At 35.2% G+C, this 15,932-nt stretch overlaps 2 protein-coding genes across 2 annotated transcripts; both read right to left on the bottom strand.

The window, feature by feature from the left end:
- Window positions 1-9,964: 9,964 nt before the first annotated feature.
- LOC126630223 (uncharacterized) lies at window positions 9,965-10,951 on the bottom strand. The gene is made up of 2 exons (XM_050300334.1): window positions 10,405-10,951; window positions 9,965-10,128 (listed from the first exon to the last, which is right to left on the bottom strand). Exons 1-2 carry the CDS (start codon window positions 10,949-10,951, stop codon window positions 9,965-9,967), a joined length of 711 nt encoding a protein of 236 aa, XP_050156291.1.
- Window positions 10,952-12,763: 1,812 nt separating this feature from the next.
- Window positions 12,764-15,053, bottom strand: LOC126627746 (mitochondrial import inner membrane translocase subunit TIM14-1). The gene is made up of 3 exons (XM_050297277.1): window positions 14,865-15,053; window positions 13,657-13,835; window positions 12,764-13,208 (listed from the first exon to the last, which is right to left on the bottom strand). Exons 1-3 carry the CDS (start codon window positions 14,991-14,993, stop codon window positions 13,052-13,054), a joined length of 465 nt encoding a protein of 154 aa, XP_050153234.1. The 5' UTR covers window positions 14,994-15,053; the 3' UTR covers window positions 12,764-13,051.
- Between the last annotated feature and the right edge of the window lie 879 nt (window positions 15,054-15,932).

Here is a 15,932-nt window from a genome sequence, read left to right as displayed (position 1 = left end):
CTCGCTGCTCATATTCCGTCGCATCTGGAAGCAATCCCAAGACGGCGTAGTAGTCATCAGCGACGGCGTCTGTTGGGGTGAACCTACAACTTTCTCACACTCTGAACTACCATATACAAGATGGGTCATCTGTGTCAATGGACCTTCCTGTTGTCAACGAAGTCTTTAATAGTTCTCGGGTAATTCGTATACCATATACCTGCCTACTGGCAAGAATCAGACTGTTTGTGGGAAGATATGTCCCACCTGAGGTTGTTGCTCTACGGGTGTCCCTTTTAAATCTTTCAAAATTTCAAATCAATGACTGGCCGGATTTCTCTGCCAAAAGCTACGCAATCATGGTTTTGATTCTACCCACAGATGGCACCAGAGAGTGGCGAGAACATGAACTGGAGCTGGTTGATGTTGTGGCAGATCAGGTGTGCTTTGTTGCTTGCTCATTTCTTTTTCACTGAATGACTTGCCATCGTGATACATGAGTTTTTTTCTTTCTATTTCACAATGCTTATTTGCGTGCTGTTCGGGTGCTGTTTGCAACTGAAGTTCATGATCATAGGTAATTCAAGTAGAAGACTTTGGACTCTTCGTTAGTAGCCGAAGGAACAAGGTGCAACTGTAAGAGCTCTAGGATTTTGACGCAGATGGCGGAGAGTTCGGTCTCCACCTTGGATTTGTACTGCTTGACGAACGCTACGTGCTCCTCGTTGCGGCAGCCTTCCTCCTTCTGCTCGATCAACGAGGTTATGCCCCAAGCGGTGCGGAGCGAGCCGATGACGTTCTTATAGGTGACGCTGAGCAGGTTATGCTCCTCCACCGTTAGCAGGTTGTGTTCTTGCACCGTCAGGTTGAGCCCAGCAGATCTGATTCAACGGTTCCGCCACTACCTCGTCGGCCAGCCTCGTCGTCGAAACCTGCACTAATCCTCTGCGACTGCGAGAATTGGATTTCAAATGGAGGATGTGGGAACTTTGAAGAATAATCTAGCGGGCAGAGCAGCTAGGCATCACATGGGTTTTGCAGTAACTGTGCAGGTGTTTGGTTCTTGGGTTTCTGCAGATTCACGGTGGAGGTGAAAAAATGAAAGAGAACCGACACAACTTTTTGTATCGATTCCCATAAACGGTGCCAAATGTTGATGCACAAAACCGGAGGTCTTGGAACAACGTAAATCCGACCGTGAATCTGCATGAAATGTAAATAACACAAGATGTATCGTGGTTCACCCCAAGGTTTGGGCTACATCCACACTGATATTGTATTTCTCTGAGAGATGAAGGAGAGAACCTCTGTAATGTGAAAGGGGATGTGAGGAGGCTTCTGAGGGTGAGAGGGCCTAGGAATTGGCCTCCTCTAATTGTGAGGGTGAGGAGTCCTTTTATAAAATAAGGGCTCCTCACTTATTACATATTTGTCTCTTCCTTTATTACATAATTACATTTAAGTCCCCCGAGTATTTGTACAAGATCTAAATACAGAGGCCCTAAGTATGTTACAAACACTCTTCTAGAAAGAGCTCAAGAACGTACATATATTTGGTTTCCATGCCCATTCATTAAACAACAGGGAGAAAAAAGAAATAAAAGATAAGATAAAGTTTTTAAATTTGCTATGAGCAATTAAGTAAATTGCAGAAACAAGGGAAATCAAGGAATGAGATTTTGATTTCATTTCATGGTAACAAAAATTGCAGATCTTTATTTTAATATAGTAGCGAGTAATGATGGTTGAAATTTTTGCTAGTTGATTTGCCAATTCTAATGGTTTGGCTTGAAATTTTTGATATTCGCTTAGCCATTAATGATCATGGCTTAAATTCTGATATTTAGTTGGCCGAAGGTAGTTATGGTTGGAACTTATGACAATTGTGGTCATTATGCTAGTATTTATCTAGCCAACGGTATGTGGTTTGATGTTCTGGTATTTATTTAGCTAACGAGAATTATGGCTTGGCGTTTGATATTATTTTTGTCAAGGTGTATGTTTAGAAAGTCGGATATTTATCCTGCCAGTGAATGTGGCTGGGAAATTGTGAAGGTGGATGGAAATCACAATGATGATTTATTCGTTGATTTCTTTATTTTGAGTTGAAATAAACTTGTAGATGGGGGTTATAATTTTATTCATTAAAAAAGGAATGGTGGGAGTAAATCAAATCCCTTTTCTTTGTTTGGTTTAATATTTGGTGATGGAAGAATGAAAGAAATAATTGTGACCTAGCTATTGTGTCACTCTGATAACTATTTCCTAACTGTGTGTAAAATATGTGTAACATAATTTTTCTATGTTGGTTGTTAATTGGATTCGTTATTGTGTCAGAACTGATGACGCAAGCATATTCTATGGTTATATGATTAATATGGTCAGTTGGGTTCATGTGAGAATATGAATAAAATCCTAGAATAAGATTTTGATTTTGTTTAAGAGTAACGGTATTGTGGATTGGTTTAAAATCCCTTATCCTTACGTAGTGATTGAAAATCTCGAGGACAAGATTTATTTTAACAAGGGGTGAATGTAATACCCTGAAAATTTAAATATATGAATATGTGAAGAAAATCGAAAATAAATGATTTATGGTTATGGAAATAGAATTGGGAAATTTTAAAGTTTTATTTTCGGAAATTATTATAATTTACATATTTGGATTATTGAGATTTTATGTTATTTTTTGAGAAATTATATTAATTTACTTGAGTTGAGTTTTAAATTAAACTAGTTACGAAGTTTGAAGTTTGGAAATTAATTATTTAAAATTTGTAGACCTTTTGAGGTCACAATTTATATTTTTGAAAAGAACTCGATCTCACGAACGCGTAGGCGCAAACTGTTCGTGAAACGGAGTTATAACGAAAGAGTTATTAACGTTTAAAGTTAAGGATATTTCTGTAATTTTGGCTTGCATTGGAAGGCTCCAAATTTTTGAAGCCATTATTTGTGATGCCATGTGTGTGGCTGACAAAGAAAGGAAAGGAGAGTAAAGAAGGGAGGGGAAATGAATGAAAGGGAGAGGAAGGAAAAGAGAGAAAGGAGGGAAGTGAGAATGAGGGGGAAACCGAGTCTTCCCTCGATCCGCACCCTGACCCCGACCACATTTTGAGTTTCTGGCCACCTTTGACGACGACAAAGGTGCCAAAAGGACCCTCATGTTGTTTCCATTCGATCTCCCCCATAATTTAGCTCTAAACCCGACAAATTTGGGTTCAATTTTATGAAAAACCCTCAAAGGAGGGTGCGGCATGTTTGGGTGGTATTTCACCAAATCTGAAGCTAACTCCGGTCACCACACCCACCAATAGACTCCCCTCAATCCTAGGAACAAAGCCATGCATTGGTTGGGGCGTCGGAGTTGTTTTGGAGTCAAATCAAAAACACCTCAAATCAAGGGTTTCCAGCGGCTTGTGGCCAATTTGAGGTGTTTCCCAGCCAAATTGGACTTGGCCACATGTATGAAAGTTGTTCCCCTCACTGAGATCTACTTGCCTATAAAATTTGATAATTTTTTGAAATAATTGATATTTTTCGACAGTTCGGGGCGGCCGACCGCCACTTGCAGCGACGCGTGACCTGTGGGCTGCCATTGTCTTTTTCATACAAATTTCAATATTCTGAATCCATAGTTGGTAACCATTTGATGAGATTTGATGGTGAAAGCTATGGTGAATATGGTGGTTACTAGAATATGTTTGGAAAATTGATAAAGGAATGAAATGTGAACTACGAAAGGCTTGATCCCGATCAAGGGTACGTAGGCAGTCTAACAGTGTTAGATGCAGCCTTAAATAATCGAGAATTACATTTTAGTTGAGAATTATTCTTAGACTGGAAAATTGATCTAAGAGAAGTAAATGTAGTAAATTGAAAATATAATTGTTACGATTTGGTAAGAGAATTAAGGAACTTAATTAAAGAGTCGTGAATATTGGCAGCTAATTAAACAAGAGTTTAAATTTCAGCCTATCACCAATATCATTTCCCAAAATTAATATTTGGGGGCCCGGGGCGTGATAGTATGTCTCTTCATAATCAATTCCAGGTCTTTGTGAAAAACCTTGTGCAACAAGTCGTGCTTTATATCTTGCAACCTCGTTTTTCTCATTGCGTTTCCTTGTGAATACCCATTTGTAACCCACGGGGTTTACACCAGACGGGGTTTGGACTACCAGTCCAAAAACACTTCGCCTTACCAAGGAATTTAATTTTGCCTAGATTTCATCTTTCCACTTAGGTCAATAGTGCCTTTATTTGCATTCATCAACAGAGCAGGGCTCAATATCATCACTTAATATAATTTCAATGGCTACTGCAAATGCAAATGTGTCGTCGATGATTATTTCATTTTGATCCCACAATTCGTTAGTACTTGCATAACTTATGGATATTTCTTTGCTTTCATATACTTTTGTCTCTTCAGGGACATATGTCTCATCAAGGACATTTTTTTTTTCTGGAAGTACATAATCATGAATTGTGGATTTATCATTCTTTTTCTTTTCCTGAATGATTTCATTTGGATTCAGCTGTGCTCTCATCTTTCTCTTTCGAGGGGCTGAATCTTTTGAACCTGGGGGTCTACCACGCTTTAGGCGTGCACCAGATGAATCATTCACTGCCACTTTATTTTGTCCAACAGGGACATCAATTCTTGCAGGTGCATTTGCAGTTGGTATATGTGACTTTGTCACTTTCGAATCATCATTAAATGCATCTGGCATTTGATTAGCAATACTTTGAAGGTGAACGATCCTTTTCACTTCATTTTCAAATTGAATGCTTCGCGGATCAAAATAAGATAAGGTGGGAACAACCCATGTCAACTCTTGACGTTCTTCTGGAACGGTATTTTCTTCCCCTAATGACGGGAAGACTGTCTCATTAAAGTGACAATCAGCAAAACGAGCTGTAAACAAATCATCTATCAAGGGTTCCAAATATCTAATGATAGATGGTGAATCAAAACTCACATAAATTCCCAGTCTGCGCTGAGGTCCCATTTTTAGTGAGCTGTGGCGGTGCAGTAGGCACACAAACAGCACAACCAAAAACTCCTAAATGTGAAATGTTTGGCTGATACCCAAACACAAGTTGTATTGATAAGTATTGGTGATTGGCTATGGGTCTCAATCTAACCAATGATGTAGCATGTAAGACGGACTGTCCCTATGCAGATATTGGCAATTTTGTTTTCATGAGCAGAGTGCGAGCTATTAATTGAAGCCACTTGATAAATGCCTCTGCTAAACCATTTTGAGTATGGATATGAGGAACAAGGTGTTCAACATCAATGCCCAGTGTCATGCAGTAATCATTAAAGGTTTGGGACGTAAATTCACTAGTGTTATCAAGTCGGTTTGACGTAATGGGGTGATCTGGGAACTGTGCTCATAATTTAATTATCTGAGCAAGAAATCTCGCAAAAGCTACATTTCGAGTAGACAATAGGCAAACATGTGACCATCGAGTAGATGCATCAACCAAAACCATAAAATATCAAAATGGTTCGCAAGGTGGTTGAATAGGCCCACAAATATGCCCTTGAATTCTTTGCAAAAATGATGGGGATTCAGCATCAACCTTTAGTTGTGATGGTCTAGTCCAACTTCCCTTGAGAATAAGCCTTGTAAGGGTTATCATTTGAGACATCAATGTGTCTGCTTAATAAAGGATGTCCATTAAAGTTGGTAATGATCCTACACATCATGGTGGATCCTGGATAACTCAGATGGTCATGCCAAAGCGTGTAAATTTTTGAATCAATGAACTTCTGATTCATGACAGTATGTGCCTCAATTGTCTATATGTATGTATAATACAATTAGGCCTGGCATACGGGTCGCGTCTGTCGTGTTCGTGTCATTTTCGTGTAACACCTGTTATCTTAACGGGTCGTGTCGTGTCACACCTGTTATCTTAACGGGTCCTTAACAGGTCGGGTCACTTTACCCAACAGGTAAAGTGACCCGACCCGTTATGACCAGTTAAGAAAAATATATTTTTTTCTTAAATTTGCACATACCACACATTACCACATAAATATTACTTAAAAACATTAAAACATATTTGTCATTTAAGTACTACATCTACACTCGAAAATAAGAGCCTAATAAAAAATAAGTTTGATAGTTGGATTGTTAAAATTAGTTTCATAGAATTCGTATCCCATCAAAACAATAGATTCACTAACACTTAGAGTTTATTTATACTTTCATTAAGTATAACATAAGATTTTGTGGTATCCACTTGTGTAAATATTTTAAATTGATGATCGAATTCATTCATTGTATTCATATAGGGTCAAGAAGTGTAGTTGTAAAAAATCATTAAAATCAGAGTTAAAACAACCGTTAAATCATGATTTTTGTTTTATAACCGTCAAAACGTTTTGTCTCATTTCTTTATCTCTGAATGTTTGTTTTTTGTGATTTTTGGTGTATGCGATCTCGAAGCATATACAAACAAGTTTGAAGGTTGGATCGTTAAAATTAGTTTCATAGAAACGATAGATTCACTAACACTTAGAGTTTATTTATACTTTCATTAAGTATAACATAAGATTTTGTGGTATCCACTTTTGTAAATATTTTAAATTGACGATCAAATTCATTCATTGTATTTGTATAGGGTCAAGGAGTGTAGTTGTAAATAATCATCAAAATTGGAGTTAAAACAACCGTTAAATTGTGATTTTTTGTTTTATAACCGTCGAAACGTTTTGTCTCATTTCTTGATCTGTGAATGTTTGTTTTTTGTGATTTTTGGCGTATACGATCTAAAAGCATATACAAACAAGTTTGACGGTTAGATCGTTAAAATTAGTTTCATAGAATTCGTATCCCATCAAAACGATAGATTCACTAACACTTAGAGTTTATTTATACTTTCATTAAGTATAACATAAGATTTTGTGGTATCCACTTGTGTAAATATTTTAAATTGACGATCAAATTCATTCATTGTATTCGTATAGGGTCAAGGAGTGTAGTTGTAAAAAATCATCAAAATCGGAGTTAAAATAACCGTTAAATCGTGATTTTTTGTTTTATAACCGTCAAAACGTTTTGTCTCATTTCGTGATCTCTGAATGTTTGTTTTTTGTGATTTTTGGGATATGCGATCTCGAAATATATACAAACAAGTTTGACGGTTGGATCGTTAAAATTAGTTTCATAGAAACGATAGATTCACTAACACTTAGAGTTTATTTATACTTTCATTAAGTATAACATAAGATTTTGTGATATCCACTTTTGTAACTATTTTAAATTGACGATCGAATTCATTCATTGTATTCCTATAGGGTGAAGGAGTGTAGTTGTAAAAAATCATCAAAATCGGAGTTAAAACAACCGTTAAATCGTGATTTTTTGTTTTATAACCGTCGAAAAGTTTTGTCTCATTACTTGATCTCTAAATTTTTATTTTTTTTTGTGATTTTTGGCGTAAACGATCTCGAAGCATATACAAACAAGTTTGATGGTTGGATCGTTAAAATTAGTTTCATAGAATTCATATCCCATCAAAACGATAGATTCACTAACACTTAGAGTTTATTTATACTTTCATTAAGTATAACATAAAATTTTGTGGTATCTACTTGTGTAAATATTTTAAATTGACGATCAAATTCATTCATTGTATTAGTATAGGATCAAGGAGTGTAGTTGTAAAAAATCATCAAAATCGAAGTTAAAATAACCGTTAAATCGTGATTTTTTGTTTTATAACCGTCGAAAAGTTTTGTCTCATTTCTTGATCTCTGAATGTTTTTTTTTTTTTTGTGATTTTTGGCGTATGCAATCTCGAAGCATATACAAACAAGTTTGATGGTTGGATCATTAAAATTAGTTTCATAGAATTCATATCCCATCAAAACGATAGATTCACTAACACTTAGAGTTTATTTATACTTTCATTAAGTATAACATAAGATTTTGTGGTATCCGCTTGTGTAAATATTTTAAATTGATGATCAAATTCATTCATTGTATTCGTATAGGGTCAAGGAGTGTAGTTGTAAAAAATCATCAAAATCGGAGTTAAAATAACCGTTAATCGTGATTTTTTGTTTTATAACCGTCAAAAAGTTTTGTCTCATTACTTGATCTATGAATGTTTGTTTTTTGTGATTTTTGGCATATGCGATCTCGAAGCATATACAAACAAGTTTGACGGTTGGATCAGTAAAATTAGTTTCATAGAATTTGTATCCCATCAAAATAATAGATTCACTAACATTTAGAGTTTATTTATACTTTCATTAAGTATAACATAAGATTTTGTGGTATCCACTTTTGTAAATATTTTAAATTGACGATCGAATTCATTCATTGTATTGGTATAGGGTCAAGGAGTGTAGTTGTAAAAAATCATCAAAATCGGAGTTAAAATAACCGTTAAATCGTGATTTTTTCTTTTATAACTGTCGAAAAGTTTTGTCTCATTACTTGATCTCTGAATGTTTATTTTTTGTGATCTTTGGCGTATGCGATCTCGAAGCATATACAAACAAGTTTGACGATTGGATCATTGAAATTAGTTTCATAGAATTCGTATCTCATCAAAACGATAGATTCACTAACACTTCGAGTTTATTTATACATTCATTAAGTATTACATAAGATTTTGTGGTATCCACTAGTGTAAATATTTTAAATTGAAAATCGAATTCATTCATTGTATTCATATAGGGTCAACGAGTGTAGCTGTAAAAAATCAACAAAATCGGAGTTAAAATAATCGTTAAATTGTGATTTTTTGTTTTATAACCGTCGAAAAATTTTATCCCGTTACTTGATATCTAAATGTTTGTTTTTTGCGATTTTTTGCTGATGCGATCTCGAAGCATATACAAACAAGTTTAACGGTTGGATCGTTGAAATTAGTTTCATGTATTCCATCAAGTTCAATGGTGCGTGTGTGTATATATATATTATGTAGATTTAAATCTATTTATTTTGTACGTATAATTATTATAGTTTGTAGGGGTATAAAATTTAATTTAAAACTTAATATATATATATATATATATATATAATTATTATAATTATAGTTAATATTTTGGGGGTATAATTATTATAGTATATATAATTATTATAATTATTTTAGTTAATATTTTGGGGTTATAATTATTATAGTTAATTTAATATATATATATATATATATAATTATTATAGTTTTAAACTTTTTAGGGGTATAAAATTGTTAAATTAATATATATAATTATTTTAGTATTTTTTAGGGTTATAAAATTATTAAATTAATATTCTGCTTATCGTGTATCGTGTTACCCACGTGTATACCGGAACCAATCCGTTATCTTAACAGGTGCTTATCGGGTTACCCGATAACACCCGATTCGTTATCGTGTCGACCCGAACACCTGTTAATTTCGTGTCGTGTCGTGTCGGGTTATCGGGTCGTGTCAGGAATTGCCAGGCCTGAATACAATCCACTTGATAAACCACGCAACTTCTCCAATATACGCTTCTGGGTATCATTGGAGGTAATGCATAGATATTCTACATTTTCTGCACTTTTCGTTTCAATGTGGTATCCATTTAGACGTATGTCTTTAAAACTCAACAAATTTCGAGTAGATCGAGTAGCGTACAATGCATTTTGTATGGACAATATTGTTCCATTTGATAGCATGGTCTGGGCTTTTCCTGAGCCTTCAATTACATCTGATTGCCCTAATATTGTTGTTACCTTTACTTCTGCAAGTATCAAGCTTGAGAAATATTTTCGATCTCGAAGTATTGTACACGTGGTTGTGCTATCTGCAAGACAAATATCTCCGCCATTGCTCTTGTTTTGAGAATAACCATAATTTTTATCTTTATTTTTTGAGTAAGGAAATTACAGTTAAAAATAGTTTATTCATACTGGAATACCACTTTTATTGAATTGAAAATGTGAGCATTAAACCATAAGTACAAATAACAAGAGTACATTAAACATAAATGATTCAATCGGACCCATACACTTCATTCCCTCGTTCAATAATGAAGTCTAAAACATCCAAGTGAGTTAAGTTCAATTGTCCTGATAAATTGAACATTGGATCAGGTATATCCATTGGTTTAGCCTGGTCAAAGAAAATGGTCTCAACACCCTTCTTCTTGATGGAGGCTTGATACAGATTCACCAGATGTTTTGGGGTATAACAGGTACGCGCCTAGTGCCCATTGCCACCACACCTATGACAAACTCCTTCAGGATTTCTAGGAGTGTTCATATGAGCTTTGCCTTTCTGGCGATTTGCATTCTTAAAGCTCGGGCATGATTTATACCTTGGAACCTGGTTGTGAAACTGGACATCGTGGTTCTTGCATTTCCCATTCCACCGGCCTCGCTTGTGGCCACGTCATCGTTTGTAATTATTGCCATGAAAGGATATGGTATTACCTTCAAAGGAAACAACATTCACTTCTGGGAATGGTGCCAATTCGGTAGGTCGGGACTGATGATTCTTCATCAGAAGCTCATTGTTTTTCTCAGCTACAAGGAGTACATATATCAACTGTTTGTACTCAGTAAAGCCTTTTTCTCTATACTGCTGCTGCAGGAGCACGATGGAGGCATGAAAGGTGCTGAAAGTTTTTTCCAACATATCTTCCTCAATTATTGTTTCTTCACAGAGCTTCAACTGGATACTAATTTTGAACATTGCAGAATTATATTCAGCCACCATCTTGAAATATTGGATCCTTAGGTGAGTCCACTCATAACGAGCTCTTGGAAGAATCACCGTTTTCTGGTGATTGTATCTATTTCTCAGTTCCTTCCAGAGGGTTAATGGATTTTCAACCGTGAGGTACTTGCTCTTCAGTCCCTCATCAAGGTGGCGACGGATAAAGATCATAGCCTTCGCCCGATCTTGAGAAGATGCACTGTTATCCTCCTTGATGGTTTCCCCAAGATTCTCTGCCTCTAGATGGATCTTGGCATCCATTACCCAAGTAAGGTAGTTCTTTCCAGTAATATCCAGGGCAACAAAATCAAGTTTTGCTAAGTTCGCCATTTTCTTTTCTGAAAAAAAAATGAGGCGTGTAAGAACTTGCAATAATATGTATTTTGGAGGAATATATTGTTAGAACTCAAAACTTCAGGCTCGAGATTTATATGATGAATGAAGAGGGCGATTGTACCGCACCATTATCATTGAAATAACATAGGATTGGCGATTATTCCACACCACTTAAGCAGTAGAAAATTTTAAATATGCAGATCATGGTGGGTGATTATACCACACCACCTAAAATTGCAATAAAATTAAATTTGTAGTCCAAGATGGGTGATGATATCGCACCATCTTTGATCGCAACAAAGATAAATAAACATTGGGTTAGTAATCAGGAACTACACCAAACAAGTAATCAAAGATATAAATATTTGTTATGTTGAGAACTAGAAGCAGGCATGGTGCAAACAATTCTTCACGAGGGTATATCCAGCAAGTGAGGCAGATGAAGAAGAAAAACAGTAAAATCCTTGGAGGAAACATTTTTTTCTTTCGGTGAAGGGAAATGAGAAATGGTTAGAGTCGTGCTGATAACGTGTTATAAATAGGCAAAAGTTTAGAGAGATAACATTTGCTAGGGACATGAGCGAGGCTGTTGCAAAATATTACACTAACAAAATATTGTAGAGGAAGTGATTGATATTATTGCTATTAGTTGTTTTTCTCTTTCTTTTCTTGTTGTGTCTTTTGAACACTCGTAGTGCTCTATTTATAAAGCAACTACCTTGAAAACAAACAAATTACACTATTAAGCATATGAAAATTATATTGTATGCATGTGGGCATATATACCCACTATTTACAACAGTCTCCAAATATTCCAAAGGTGATGTCTTTACAAAGGTATATGAACAAATAATAGACTGTGTAGCGTATGACCCCATTATTTGTTTGTACATAAAGAACCACTTCTAAGGCCCCATCTGGACTTTTCACATATAAAACTTTTGAGTGATTGTCACTTATCCAAGATTCTTTTGCTGTTTAGCAATCCATATGTAATGCTAAGGAGACTTTCTTAAAATTGAAACTCAAATGCTAAAGAGACTCTTAAAATTGAAACTCTCTGTGATGGTTTTTGCATAATATTTTATAATATCAAAAGAGAAATTAACGTAAAAATTGAGGTAATAGAGATTCTATATAGAATTTCACTTTGAGAGTCTCCTTAGTATTTAGCATTTGTATATATAATGCTCTAAGCAATTGCTTTGTGTGCTCTAATCATTGGTATTGCCTCCTTTGATCACAAGGCACAATGACCACCATAGTAGCTAATTGCCACCTGCCATGTAATGTATTAGGATTGTTGTATGCATGTTCTAATCTTTATTTTTTTTGCACTAATCTTATTTTTCAAACCAGCTCCTTCTCACAAATTAATCATGGTTTGACATACACGCAAATTTTTTATGTGTTTTAATACGCGATTTTTATTAATACCCGATTTATGTATAATATATACTTATTAGTAGAATACTCTTTATGTGTTCTTCAACAAATGATACAATAATTACATTATATTCATCTAAACTACAGAGATCAGGTTTTACACTTAGGCATAGAGGGTGGAGCACACTACTTTAACCAGCTTAACTAAACCCAAGTCTACCAAACGACCCTTTGGTTGTAGCCATATCTGATTAAGATTAGGACAATGATTTTTGTTTCGTTTATGTTAGGGAGAGAGCGAATGTGTAAATATAGGAGTATTGTTCAAAACCAGAGTGCTCTTTGTATCCATAAATTTCAAATTGCGTTTCAAATTGCATTTCAACTGCAAAAAGTATGTTAAAAGCATCTGAGAGGCCTTTCCCTTTCCCTCTTTTTATGGCATTCAATATCACAAACTCGAATACAATCAATTTGAACAAAATTTGAACCTACACAGACAGGTGCAATGGAATTCCCATGTTTCTCAAGATCGTACATTCCAGCAAAAATACCTTAGAGAGAGGAGGAGGAGCGGGGCATTTTACTGATTAGCACACTACTTGAAGTCGAGGCATTTTCAAAGGCGTCAAATTGGTGTCAAAATGCTGATCCGCTGCCCTTTGTCTTCCCGAGCATCACATCTTTGGCTTCATTGATTTTGGAAGCAAGGTAATGACTGCCACCTGCATCAGGATGGTTCGCAACCATCACCTTTCTATGTGCTTCCTTGACCTTGTCTGCAGCTGCACTTTCCCTGTCGAACCATCCGAACGAAAATCAATTTTGCTCTAAAAAAAAAAAAGGAGAATACAACACGACCACGGCTTCAACTTTAAAGCGTCAAGTATCACTCTCCAACCTTTCCTATCTTCATTCTTTTTAGAGTTTGACCTGGTTCAGATAACTATATCTCTTCTAAGACAAGTCAATTACAAGGTATTAGACTCGAGAAAATAATCAATTCTCTGTTTTTATTTCGGTTGAAATGAAGACTTACCAAATGATGAAACAGTAAAGCACCTACTATTTAATTCTCCACAAAAATGTTGTTTCCTTATAATTTGACGGTAGACAATTCAATTTCATAATTTATATACAAGGAACAGAATATGCCTTTTAGTTTCCTTGACCATGGATAAATAAACAAGCAATGGATAAGCTAGGAAAAGATCCTACATTCTACATTATAAAACCCTGCTTACCTAATACCAAGAATAAGAGCTGCTTCCCTCTTTGTCATTGTCGGCTGGAAGCCACCTTCATAAAATTTCCGCATTCTAGCTTTTGGTGGTCGTGTCTTAAACGCATGCCAAGCCTGGATACCATATCTACCAGCAAGGGCAGTAGCAGCTACTGCAAGACCAGCCAACAATGGTGTAGCCTGAAGTACATCTAAAATTTTATTAATTCTACAGAATGTAATTTGTCATTTTAATTCTACAATCTTTCTGAACTAAATGTAAATGGCATTTTAAGTCTGATAAAACTCCTTCCGACTTCGTTCCCCTTCAATTATTCCAATGGCCATTTGCCCCATGTCATAACAAAGGTGCACTCCCACTAGTTTTTGGAATAACATTTACATAGTTCAATGCAGAAAGACACCATCATCTAACAGTCAGACACCACTCCCACTAGTTTTCGGAATAACATTTAACATTTACATAGTTCAATGAAGAAAGACACCATCATCTAACAGTCGCACATGGAGCCAAATATTAGACCGCAAAATCTCACTTGGACAACCAAATGAAGGTACTAACTACACAGTCCTGACGTCTGAATGTGGATAACAATAGTTTGAAACAATATATGCATGCGAGACAGATACATCGATTCAAATGCATATAGGTCATGGAATCATGTGACAGAACAGTCCTGCCATCTTAAAGCCAAATTTGAACATCCGCTGAATGTGCACAGGTTTCTAACAAATCAGACCAGAAAACAGGAAGGATGCATATCAAAATGTGGAGATTTTATCAAGATTAGATAAAATAATTGGATTAGCGAACCCGAAGAAGTTGTTTAATCATTTTACTCCTAAGATTAACCCATGATCCAGTTTTCTCCATGTCGCCATTACAATTCTTTTGTTCTACACCTCCCAATAGAAATATATATCTACATATATGTATGTATGGATGTATGTATGTACATGTATATACAGCAGGAAGCCAATACGACGAGTCAAATTTAGTAGAAATCCTGTTGTACCAATCTATCAATGCAAACCCATAGTTTTTCAGCAAACCCAAATTCAATGCAAACAACCACGATTCAAAATTTCTACAAAAATTAAAACTTTACGAACCCCAGTACCAAAATCACATTAAATTTTGAATTTGGGAATATAAATGGAGAGTGAAAAAACAAAAGAACCGGCGGGGGAAGACGAGATTTTGCTCACCATATCGTTGAATATGTCGTGACTGAGCTGAGAATTTGGGGTTTGTCTTTCATTCAGAGGCTTCTCGAAGCTGGTTGTGGCTTTGGGTTGTTGTGAGTTGGGGAAGAAGCTGTATGCTCTGCCCAGCATGTTGTAATCCCTAATCCTAATTCCCAAATTCTAATTCGTCCATTAATTTTTGGGTACCTATCATATAGCGAAGTGTAACCGCCATTTAAACGCACCGGACAAGTTCTGGAATGTGTGTTTATAGGCTACGGACTAGGCCCATTTTGCACCCAACAAGTTTGTTTTGATTGCTTTTGTAAGAAGTGCTTTTGTTCAAAAGCACTTACGTTAGAGATGTATTTTCTTATAAATATGTTGAATTTTTTAGGGAAAAAACTAAGGGGGAGTATTCAATTGAGATTTTGAGGGACTAATTCTTTTAATGAATCTAGGGGTATTTAATCAGGATTTTAAGTTATTCTCTGAAATTCAAGGCGTATTTAATTAGAATTTTAAGATAATTTATTAAAATCCTTAGAAATCCGGGTGTATTCAATTAGGATTTTAAAGAAGGTTATAACATTACAGATGTATTCAATTAGAAATTGATTTTAAAGAATTTGAGAAAGTTGAGGAATTAGAGGGAATTGGAGAGATTTTGTAGTGTATTTTAAGCATCCACAAATCTCACCTCTTCCTATAAGATTTCAAGGGAATTGAATCAAAATTTTATATGGAATCTCTACAAATCAATTAAACTCTATAAAAATTCATAGATTTATAAATCTATTAAAATCTCTCAAATTCTCAATTGAATACACCATTTTTAATGGATTTATAAATCCCTGAATTTTTATGGAGTTTAATTTATTTGTAGAGATTTCATATAAAATTTTGATTCAATTCCCTTGAAATCTCATGGGAAGATGTGCGATTTGTAGATATTTGAAATACACTACGAAATCTCTCTAATTCCCTCTAATTCCTCAACTTTTTCAAATTCTTTAAAATCAAGATCTAATTGAATACACCTAGAATGTTATAAACTTCTTTAAAATCCTAATTAAATACACTTAGATT

Source organism: Malus sylvestris, chromosome 7, assembly GCF_916048215.2.
Source record: "Malus sylvestris chromosome 7, drMalSylv7.2, whole genome shotgun sequence".
Taxonomy (NCBI): Eukaryota; Viridiplantae; Streptophyta; class Magnoliopsida; order Rosales; family Rosaceae; genus Malus; species Malus sylvestris.
Note: the sequence above shows the minus strand (reverse complement) of the source record. Positions and strands in the feature narration are given on the sequence as shown.

What these genes read in the sequence shown, in the direction of transcription:
- LOC126630223 (XM_050300334.1), bottom strand. Translation starts at nt 10,951, where the DNA reads ATGGATGCCAAGATCCATCTAGAGGCAGAGAATCTTGGGGAAACCATC. An exon ending in GAATGTTGTTTCCTTTGAAG is followed by an intron (nt 10,129 to 10,404) that starts GTAATACCATAT and finishes ATCTGTATCAAG; the next exon opens with CCTCCATCAAGAAGAAGGGT.
- LOC126627746 (XM_050297277.1), bottom strand. Translation starts at nt 14,993, where the DNA reads ATGCTGGGCAGAGCATACAGCTTCTTCCCCAACTCACAACAACCCAAA. An exon ending in ACGACATATTCAACGATATG is followed by an intron (nt 13,836 to 14,864) that starts GTGAGCAAAATC and finishes GATGTACTTCAG; the next exon opens with GCTACACCATTGTTGGCTGG. An exon ending in GCTCTTATTCTTGGTATTAG is followed by an intron (nt 13,209 to 13,656) that starts GTAAGCAGGGTT and finishes ATGGTTCGACAG; the next exon opens with GGAAAGTGCAGCTGCAGACA.